The 11,479-nt window shown below is 48.0% G+C and overlaps 1 protein-coding gene across 2 annotated transcripts in view; it reads left to right on the forward strand.

Moving 5' to 3' along the window:
- Window positions 1–4,323, forward strand: part of CRYGN (crystallin gamma N) — a 21,183-nt gene extending 16,860 nt beyond the window's left edge. For both annotated transcript variants that reach the window (XM_056518381.1, XM_056518380.1), the window contains exons 2-4: window positions 98–346; window positions 2,904–3,049; window positions 4,099–4,323. In XM_056518381.1, coding sequence (XP_056374356.1) covers window positions 182–346; window positions 2,904–3,049; window positions 4,099–4,234 — 447 coding nt within the window. In that variant the 5' untranslated portion in view covers window positions 98–181 and the 3' untranslated portion in view covers window positions 4,235–4,323. The remainder of the gene's footprint in view (window positions 1–97; window positions 347–2,903; window positions 3,050–4,098) is intronic.
- Window positions 4,324–11,479: the final 7,156 nt, after the last annotated feature.

An 11,479-nucleotide genomic window follows, 5' to 3' on the forward strand; every position in this document is an offset into this window, starting at 1 on the left:
CTTTCTATACCGATCACACAGATCACATTTCCTCGAGTCAGTGCCACCTTCTACGCACTTGGCTGTAAATGTAAGATTTTCACTCCTCTTGTTTTAGATCATTTTCTACGAGGGAAAATGTTTCACGGGAAGGAAACTGGAGGTCTTCGGAGACTGCGATAACTTCCAAGATAGGGGATTCATGAATCGTGTCAACTCCATCCGCGTAGAAAGTGGAGCCTGGATCTGTTATGACCATCCTGACTTTAAGGGACAGCAGTACATTCTAGAGAGAGGAGAATATCCAGACTTCCATCGTTGGAATGGGCACAATGACCACATGGGATCAAGCAGACCCGTCAGAATGGTTCGTTACCTCTCACACTTATACTTTGTATTTACATTTTTTTCTTTTACAATTTCCAGCTAGTCCTTAGTCATGAATCTTCACTTCAGTTCACCAAAAACAACTGTCCAAGTGGTAGGCTGATCAGTGGGGATCCTGGAACCATCCTGGATGGGAATCCTGGAACCCCAGGTGATTGCCAATGAATGGCCAACCATGCAATCGATGGGTCAGTCAACCAAAGTTGGAGCTGCACTTACTTAGAGAGTAGACCTTGTCCATGATGTGCATATGTCCTCATATGTCTTAAATGGCCACTGTCATTTGGAAAACTTTTGATATGTCCTAGCGACATGTCAAAAGTTTTGTTTGGCAGTTGTCTAAGTGTTCAGATCACTACCGATAAGGAGAAGGAGCTGTGAGAAGTTTGTGCCCAATGTGTTCTCTATCAGCTCTGTAACATGTATGAGAGAAATAAAGGCAATCGCACTCACCATTCAGTGAAAAGGTATTTCTTTACTCTAGTCCGTTAGGCATTAACAGCAATGTGACAGGTATAACATGAGCGGAGGCAGAGGTGATAACGGGACAGAACTGTTTCGCACTATAGAAGTGCTTCCACAAGCCGACACCAGTGCTTGTGGAAGCACTTCTATAGTGCGAAACAGTTCTGTCCCGTTATCACCTCTGCCTCCGCTCATGTTATACCTGTCACATTGCTGTTAATGCCTAACGGACTACAGTAAAGAAATACCTTTTCACTGAATGGTGAGTGCGATTGCCTTTATTTCTCTCATACATGTTCCATTGCTTGGATTGCATCTGCACCCTATACTACAGGATTAGGTTAGGTTCTCAGGTCTACTACAGGTGTCTACCTAATTGCCACCTATCTGCAGCAGTGCCGGTTTCTCTTCTCTTCCTTGTGGACACCTATCAGCTCTGTGTCACATGATCGAGACACATGCGCAGGGTAAGTCTATTGAGTGGGCCTCGGAGCGTGGAGCAGTGTAGACTTCTCCCAGCTCATTATCCTGAACAATGAAGGCCTGAACACTTCTCGATCAAAACTTTTGATGTGTTGCTAGGACATGTCAAATATTTTTCCAAATGACAGGCACTCTTTAAAGGGGTACTCTGCCCCTTTGGATAGGGGATAAGATGTCTAGGGGTGGAGTACCCCTTTAAAGATCTCGGCTTTCGAGACATTGGGTGCACGGAGCGAACTTCACTCCGTGCCAGATAACTGTCGATGCGGGTGGAGGCTCGAGACGTCATGACTGCGCCCTGCTTGTGATGTCATGCCCCCTCCCATAGACTTGCATTGAGGGAGCATGGTCGTGACATCACCAGCGGGGCGCAGCCGTGATGTCACGAGCCTCCGGCGCTGCACTCGATGCTCTAAACGAACGCCGGGACTCCTGCGATAAGACATCTTATCCCCTATCCTTTGGATAGGGAATAAGATGTCTAGGGGCAGAGTACCCCTTTAAGGACAGGAGCTATCTCAATGGAAACTTTTTTTTTTTTATAGAAGTGTGATTAACAGGTCCCCTTATATGGAGCCAAGGACAGAAAAGTATCAATGAAATGTAGTAGCCTCTGGCTTTTTGATACTTTTGGTGGCAGAATTACAGTGGCAATTAAATTCCTTAGTGTGCACTGTGCAGCGGCATCCCATTGACAGCAATGGGATTCTGCTGCACTGGAATTTCCTTCCAAATTCTGGAATTCTGGTTGGAAATTGTATAGTGTGAGCCTAGTCTAAAGCAATAGCAGAACTGACAGGTTTGGGGTTTGGCTGAACTCACTGTAAATTTGTTCAACACTAGTTAAGACTCCTGAAACCTATAGGGGGAGATTTGTCAAAACTGGTATGGGGGAAAAGTGGTGCAACCAATCAGATCGCTTCTTTAATTTTTCTTAGGTTTCTTTACAAATGAAAGAAGCGATCTGATTGGTTGTTCTGGACAACTGCACCACTTTTTCTCTACAAAGGTTTTGATAAATCTCCTCCCATAGTGTACTATAATCCCATCCGGCATTGAGTGCTTAAACATATTAAGCAAATGTTCAACTACGGAACAATACCATAATCTACAATACCGAAATTTACAACAATATTTACAGTCTATATCAGTGGTCTCCAAACTGTGAACCTACATCTGTTGCAAAACTACAACTCCCAGCATGCATGGACAGCCAACGGCTGTCCGGGCATGCTGGGAGTGGTAGTTTTGTAACAGCTGAAGGTCCACAGCTTGGTGACCACTGATCTATGGTACTGTATATATCTATAGATAAATTTACTATGTACAATTATCAGGTGGCCATAATCGTGGTGATTTCTGTGGAGTCCAAAAATACTTTATTGTCTACCAACCCATCTTCAAATTTATGGTGTCTTGTCCACACCATATGATACAGTTAACCATAGTCAAAGTGGAGGTTCTGTGGCCATGAAATGTTCAGCTTGGTGGGACATCAGGAAATGTACATTTTGTGAATCTGTTGTACGTCAACACTAATATAAAATATGTATATATGTCTAAACCAAGCTTTTCTATGTATGTTTTAGCATGGAGAACATTACAGACTGGAGCTATTTGAGGGATGTAACTTCACTGGTCAATGCATGGAGTTCTGTGAGGATTGTCCTTTCCTCCAAGGACGGGGCTGGAACAAGAACTGTGTGAATGCCATCAAGGTCTATGGTGATGGAGCGTAAGTATCACACCTAGAGGCGCGCAATGTAGACAGCTTTACTGAGTAGAAGACACGTGTAATTATCTTCACATCTAAGGCCAGAATTCCCAGAGAGGTGACCAGTACCCAGAGGACCTCGCAGCTTGCTGGACCAATACTTGTAATAAACTTGACTTGTAATTAGACTTGACTTGTAATTAGACTTGACTTGTACTATGTGCAGGACTTGACTAACTTCAGTGAGAACAGACATAGACCTTTAGACTTACTGGATAGACTTGTAGCTTTGTGGCCTCCAGATGGTGAACACTTGTCCTGAGATCTCTGTCAGCTGTTACAGCTATGAGCACATAACTCAAAGAACTGGTAGGAACGAGAGTGATTTAAGATGGCCACCCCTTTATATAGTGGGGGGCTGGACTAGAGCCCATTGGCCAAGCTGTGGGTCATAGGTTAAAGCTGGTGTTCCCTGGGAGTACATGTTGCAACAAATCATATAACTGCATAGCATAACATGTGACAGGATTACTCACAGGTCCTTGAGTCCTCCAAAGGTCCTGTATACTATCTAGACATAGGTATCCTGTCTATGCTTTTAAAGTTGGTGTATGTACCTTTACTGAATTAACAGGAGAACAAGGGGAGTCCCTGCAGAGAAGCCCCCAGGTCACTGAGGGACTCAACCTGACAGGGCCTACAGGTAGTACAGGAACATGTACCTGTACTGGGACATCACAATTACAAACTACAATTGTTTTTGCAAAAAACAAGCATCATATGGGTCTGTAGATGGAAAAATAGAAGAGTTATGGCTATTCTTGGGCGAGGAGGAAAATCGAGAGTGTAAAAACAAAAATTGGCCCGGACAAGTGGATGGACAAGTAGATTAGGCTCTGTTTTAGTCCCTTGGGCAAGTAGTTTTTTTTTTTTTATTTCCAAACCCCTGGATACTCTTTTTTTCTTTACACTATACATCGGAAAATGTGTCCAATTTGTTGAACTATATTTGTACTCCAGGAACCTAACTGGTACATGTTATTGATGTAACTTAATGTTTTCCCATTTAGCTGGGTACTGTATGAAGAGCCCAACTACCGTGGACGTATGTACATTGTGGAGAGAGGAGACTTCCGCACATTTAATGAATGGCAGGCCCAGAGTGCGAATATCCAGTCCATCAGACGGGTTGTAAACTACTTCTAAGTGCTGGATTTTAACCTTAGCAAAAGGGACAATCGAACTCTCAATAACATTTACCTCTTGTTTTTGAAACACGCTCAATAAATTCTTAAACTGTGTGTTGTCTTTATGTTTTATTACTGATGTGTTGTGTTAAAATTATGACACTGAGGAAGTTTTGGTTCAGTGACTTGATGGATAATGGAAATACCATCAATGAACAGAGCTACGAGCAGATCCTACAAGACAGTAGAGATGAAATGGGTACTCTGGTGGAAAACACGTGTTTTCAAATCAACTGGTGCCAAAAAGTTATACAGATTTTAAATTGCTTCTATTTAAAAATCTTAATCATTACAGTACTCAGCAGCTGCTGCATACTACAGAGGAAGATTTATAGATCTTTCCAGTCTGACCACAGTGCTCTCTGCTGACACCTCTGTCCATGTCAGGAACTGTCTAGAGCAGGAACAAATCCCCATAGCAAACCTCTCCTGCTCTGAACAGTTCCTGACATCGACAGAGGTGGTAGCAGAGAGCATTGGGGTCAGGCTGGAATGAACTACACAACTTCCTCTGGAGCATACAGCAGCTGATAAGTACTAGAAGGGTTAACATTTTTAAACAGAAGTAATTTACAAATCTGTATAACTTTCTGGCACCAGTTGATTTGAATATTTTTTTTCCCAGCGCAGTACCCGCAATATGCACTAGCAGCTATGTTGCTACTGAATTCCCTAGACCAGTGTTTTCCAAACAGTGTGTCTCCAGCTGTTACAAAACTACAACTCTCAACATGCCTGGACAGCCAAAGGCTGGAACATACATTAACACAAACATACACACATCTGTTCTGTTATATATATATATATATATATATATATATATATATATACCCTAGCACAAATTCTGAGCCTAACGCTCAGATACCAACTCACCTCTGCTGGGCATATAGCCTCTGACTGGGTGACATGCTGGATCCATATACAATTTAAAACACCTCCTATGAGGGTTCCATCCTAAATGAGGCCATCTCCCCGTGGTGGATGGGGGACACGTTTTGATCAAAAGGTGCGCTAAGAGCCTCAATTTCTTGACCAATGTGTGCTGCTGCAATCCTCTTTTTTTGTATACTCTGTATCTGCCACAGCAGTGTGCACCCATGTATTAGGTTGTTGTGCTGGCTATTATTCTTTTTGCTTGTATTTACAACTCAGGGGGAATGGCACCCTCTTTAGCTGTGCACCCCTCCCCCTTTCTCACAGGTGGTGTTTTAAATTGTATATGGATCCAGCTTGTCACCCAGTCAGAGGTGTCACAGCGAGCGCTCCGGTCTTCACCTCCGGACTGGAGCGCCCGCTGCCTCTGTCCTCTGCTCCGGGGCCTCGGCGTCTCCTGGTCAGACGTGCTGACCGGGAGCGCGGGTCTCACAGTGGCAGAGACGCGGCTAGCGTGGCGGCTGGTCCCCGCTCACGCGCCGCGTCCCTGTTCGCCTCACCTGCTCCCCGCGCGGCGCTCTGATCTCCTGGATCCCGGCGCGCGCGGCCCCGTTCTCTAGGGCGCGCGCGTGCCAGCTCCAGTAAATTTAAAGGGCCAGCACACCAGTAATTGGTGCGCTGGTTCCTCACCTCCCACTGGTCCTTCCCAATAAAAGACACCTGCCCCTTCCTGCCCTTGCCTGATCTTTATGCCTTGTGCCTTTGAGAAAGCGTTCCCTACTGTGATATTGCCTTGCCAGTTGCCGAACCCTTGCTGCCTGCCCTGACCTCTGCTACGTCCGACTACGCTCTTGCCTGCTCCCGGTGTACCACACTATATCAGCTGCCAGAGAGGTCGAGTTGTTACTGGGGGATACGACCTGGTAGTTACCGCCGCAGCAAGTCCATCCCGCCTTGCGGCGGGCTCTGGTGAAAACCAGTAACCGCTTAGAACCGGTCCTCCAGTACAACCCGTGCCATCGCCCCTCTGGTCTAGAGGATCCACTGCCTATCCTGCTGGTACGTAACAGTAAGATCCGGCCATGGATTCCGCTGATGTTCCCCTGCCAAGTCTAGCGGACCTCACCTCCATTGTGGCCCAGCAAGGTCAGCAGCTGGCCCAGTTGACCGCCATGATGCAACAGCTCCTGCCTTCTCAGCAACAGCCTGCACCTCCGCCTGCACCTGCTGCATCACCTCCGCCCGCAGTTACCACTGGATCCGTTTGTCTCTACCAGACAAATACGACGGAGATCCTAAACTATGCCGAGGGTTCCTGTCTCAGTGCTCTCTTCATCTCGAGCTACTACCAGACCAGTTTCCGTCTGAGCGAGCCAAGGTAGCCTTCATCCTCAGTCTGCTCTCCGGGAGGGCCCTGGCCTGGGCTACACCGCTTTGGGACCGCGCTGATCCAGTCACCACTTCTGTCCAGAGTTTTTGTCAGGAGTTTCGTAGTGTTTTTGAGGAACCTGCCTGGGTTACCTCCGCAGAGACTGCTTTGCTAAACCTGTCCCAAGGAAATTCTACCGTGGGTGACTATGCCGTCCAGTTCCGCACCCTTGCTTCCGAGCTGAACTGGAATAATGAAGCTCTTTGTGCCACCTTTAAGAAGGGACTTAATTGTGACATTAAAGATGTCCTTGCTGCACGTGACCTGCCTACCACCCTGAGTGACCTCATCTTGCTAGCCACCAGGATTGATAAACGTTTCTCTGAGAGACAAGAGGAACTCCATCTTGAAAAGAAAAAAGCTCGTCCTAAACGCTACACTCGTCTGACTCCAGTGTTCCAGCGTCCACCTCTACCTGTCTCTGGGTCTTCCGCTGTGGAGGCCATGCAGGTGGACCGGTCTCGCCTGACCCCTCAAGAACGGAGCCACCGTAGAGACGAGAACCTGTGTTTGTACTGCGCTAGTACTGAGCACTTCCTTAAGGACTGTCCTCTTCGTCCTCCACGTTCGGGAAACGCTCGCACCTAGTGGATGTGGGAGAAGCATTACTAGGTGTGGATTCTTCCTCTCCACGCCTCATTATATCCGTGCAGTTGTTCCTTTCGGCCAAGTCCTTCTTCTCTGTTGCTGCTTTCTTGGCAACTTCATCCACGCCTCCTTGGTCGACAAGTATCAAATTCCTATAACCCGTCTGCCCAAGCCGTTCCTTATTTCTACGGTCAACAGGGAGAGACTCTCTGCTACGGTACAATACCGCACCCAGCCCCTGCGGATGGACATTGTGATATTCCATACCGAGACTCTGAAATTTCTTGTTCTTCCCTTCTGCTCCTCCGAACTCCTGCTGGGTTTACCGAGGTTGTAACGTCACTCTCCTGTATTGAATTGGTCCACCGGTGAGATTCTGCATTGGGGTTCCACCTGCCCTGACCGGTGCTTCAAGCCTGCTCCTATCAAACGGGTCCCGCCAGTTCCTCCGCCACCAGGTCTCCCCAAGCCTCACCATCAATTTGCGGATGTCTTCTGCAAAAAACAAGCGGAGACTCTTCCTCCTCACAGGCCTTATGATTGTCCCATTGACCTGTTACCGGGCTCTACTCCTCCTCGGGGCAGAATTTATCCTCTTTCACCTCTACAGACTCAGGCCATTTCGGACTATGTACGTGAGAATTTACAGAGAGGCTTTATTAGGAAGTCTTCGTCTCCTGCTGGAGCCGGGTTTTTCTTTGTGTCTAAAAAGGATGGTTCTCTCCAACCCTGCATCGATTATAGAGGACTCAATAAAATTACCATTAAAAACCGTTACTCTCTGCCTCTAATCTCTGAGCTGTTTGACAGTCTCAGAGGAGCAAAGATTTTCATCAAGTTGGATCTTCGCGGGGCCTACAATTTGTTCCGCATTCGTAAAGGAGACGAGTGGAACACTGCATTTAACACCCGGGACGGTCACTTTGAGTACTTAGTGATGCCCTTTGGACTTTGTAACGCACCCGCAGTCTTCCAGGAGTTTGTGAACGACATCTTCCGGGACCTTCTCTACACTTGTGTTGTAGTATATCTGGATGATATCCTTATTTTTTCATCCAATCTGGATCAACATCGAGTCCATGTCCGGCAAGTTCTCACCCGACTCAGAAGTAACCGCCTCTATGCCAAATTTGAGAAATGTCTGTTTGAGCGTACCTCCTTGCCATTCCTGGGGTATATCATCTCTGCCCAAGGTCTGCAAATAGATTCTGCCAAGCTATCTGCAGTTCTGGACTGGCCACGCCCCTCTGGTCTCCGAGCCATACAGAGATTCCTGGGTTTTGCCAATTACTACAGACAATTTATTCCTCATTATTCCACCCTGGTGGCTCCTCTTATGGCTTTGACTAGAAAGGGTGCCAATCCCAAGACCTGGCCTCCTCAAGCTGAAGAGGCCTTTCTGTCCCTGAAAGCCGCCTTTGCATCTGCACCTGTTCTCTCCCGGCCAGATTCTTCCAAGCCATTCTATCTTGAAGTGGATGCATCCTCGGTGGGAGCTGAAGCTGTATTAACTCAAAAATCTTCCAGGGGCAAGACCATAACTTGTGGCTTCTTCTCTAAAACCTTTTCTTCCACCGAGAAGAATTACGCTATTGGGGACAGACAACTGTTGGCAATTAAATTGGCCTTGGAGGAGTGGAGACATCTTCTCGAGGGTGCTCCTCACCCTGTGACCATTTTCTCGGACCATAAGAACCTAGTCTACCTCCAGTCTGCTCAGAGACTAAATCCCCGCCAAGCCGGATTCACTTCCGTCCCGCTGCCAAGAACATCAGGGCAGATGCCCTTTCTCGCTCTTCGGATGTGGTGGGCAACATACCCACTCCTAAACACATTGTTCCACCTGAGTGTCTCATCTCGGTTGCACCTGTGGACTTACGGCTTCTTCCTCCGGGTAAGACCTATGTTCCTCCTCGTCAGCGGTTGCAAGTTCTCAAGTGAGTCACGCTTCCTTCCTTGCCGGTCATCCTGGAATTAAGAAGTATCTGCAGTTAATTTTTCAAAGATATTGGTGGCCCTCGCTAGACAGAGACGTCACTGAATTCGTCCAGTCCTGTGCAATCTGCCTCGGGACAAGACTCCTCGCCAGAAACCTGCGGGTCTTCTTCTGCCCCTCCCTGTTCCGGAGACCCTTTGGTCACACATCGCCATGGACTTTATCACTGATCTTCCCTCCTCCCATGGTATGACAGTCATTTGGGTCATGGTTGACCGTTTTTCTAAGATGGCTCATTTTGTGTCCCTGCCTGGTCTCCCATCTGCACCTCAGTTGGCCAAACAGTTTTTTCTTCACATCTTCCGCCTCCACGGTCTTCCCAAACACATCGTCTCAGACCATGGGGTGCAGTTAGTTTCCAAGTTTTGGAGGGCTCTCTGTGGTCAACTCGGAGTCAGGATGGATTTTTCTTCCTCGTATCACCCTCAGTCCAATGGCCAAGTAGAAAGGGTGAACCAGACTCTGGGAGATTATCTATGCCATTTTGTGTCCTCTCGCCAAGAGGATTGGTCGGACTTACTCCCTTGGGCAGAGTTCTCTTATAATTTCAAACAATCTTCCGCCACCAATAAGTCTCCATTGTTTGTGGTTTATGGCCGTCATCCTCTGCCTCCTCTGCCTAGGACCTCCGCCCCCTCCTCTGTAACAGCTGTAGAGGACCTCCTTCTGGACTTCACTTCTATTTGGCAAGAGACAAAATCAGCCCTCCTCAAGGCCTCCACCCGTATGAAGCTCCAGACCGACAAAAGTCGTAGAGCTCCTCCAGAATTCAGTCCCGGTGACGAGGTGTTGCTCTCCTCGAAGTACATCAGATTTAAGGTACCAAGTTACAAGCTGGGCCCTCGTTATTTGGGTCCCTTCAGTGTCAAGAGCCGCATTAATCGGGTGTCCTACCAGCTCCATCTTCCTCCCTCCCTCAGAATTCATAACTCTTTTTATGTCTCCCTTCTCAAGCCTGCTATCTTTAATCGCTTCTCTCCTAAACTTCTTTCTCCCACCCCTGTCACTGGTACCTCTGATATTTTTACTGTTAAAGAAATCCTAGCCACCAAGCTTGTTCGGGGGAAAATATTTTTTTGGGTCGACTGGGAGGGCTGCGGTCCAGAGGAAAGGTCTTGGGAGCCTGAAAATAACATCTTGGACCGCAGTCTCATACTCATCTTCCTTGGTGCCAAAAAGAGAGGGAGACCTAAGGGGGGGGGGGTACTGTCACAGCGAGCGCTCCGGTCTTCACCTCCGGACCGGAGCGCCCTCTGCCTCTGTCCTCTGCTCCGGGGCCTCGGCGTCTCCCGGTCAGACGTACTGACCGGGAGCGCGGGTCTCACAGTGGCAGAGATGCGGCTAGCGTGGTGGCTGTTCCCCGCTCACACGTCGCATCCCTGTTCGCCTCACCTGCTCCCCGCGCGGCGCTCTGCTCTCCTGGATCCTGGCGCGTGCTGCCCCGCTCTCTAGGGCACGCGCGCCGGCTTCAGTAAATTTAAAGGGCCAGCGCACCGATAATTGGTGCGCTGGTTCCTCACCTCCCACTGGTCCTTCCCAATAAAAGAAACCTGCCCCTACCTGCCCTTGCCGGATCTTTGTGCCTTGTGCCTTTGAGAAAGCGTTCCCTACTGTGATATTGCCTTGCCAGTTGCCGAACCCAATGCTACCGTATACTCGCCTGTGAACCCTTGCTGCCTGCCCTGACCTCTGCTACATCCGACTACCCTCTTGCCTGCTCCCTGTGTACCACGCTATATCAGCTGCCAGAGAGGTCGAGCTGTTACTGGGGGATACGACCTGGTAGTTACCGCCGCAGCAAGTCCATCCCGCCTTGCGGCGGGCTCTGGTGAAAACCAGTAACTGCTTAGAACCGGTCCTCCAGTACAACCCGTTCCATCGCCTCTCAGGTCCAGAGGATCCACTGCCTATCCTGCCGGTACGTGACAAGAGGCTATATGCCCAGCAGAGGTGAGTTGGTATCTGAGTGTTAGGCTCAGAATTTGTGCTAGGGTCCCATCCTAAATGAGGCCACCTCCCCGTGGTGGATGGGGGACAAGTTTTGATCAAAAAGAGCCTCCATATTTTTCTTTTTGCTTATATATATATATATATATATATATATATATATATATATATGTGTGTGTGTGTGGTTGTGACTGAAAGACACACACCAGCAGTAATGGCTGGCAAGCAAAACAATATTCTTAACCTGGTCATATATAACCCTTAATGTGATAACTGGGAAATACTGACAGCCTTGGGCCTAGTAAAGCCCTTGTGGTATTACAAGCCTTTTACACGGGGCAAATAACATCCAAAAAGGCCCAGCAATCCGT

This window comes from Hyla sarda, chromosome 5 (genome assembly GCF_029499605.1).
Source record: "Hyla sarda isolate aHylSar1 chromosome 5, aHylSar1.hap1, whole genome shotgun sequence".
NCBI classification, from domain to species: Eukaryota; Metazoa; Chordata; class Amphibia; order Anura; family Hylidae; genus Hyla; species Hyla sarda.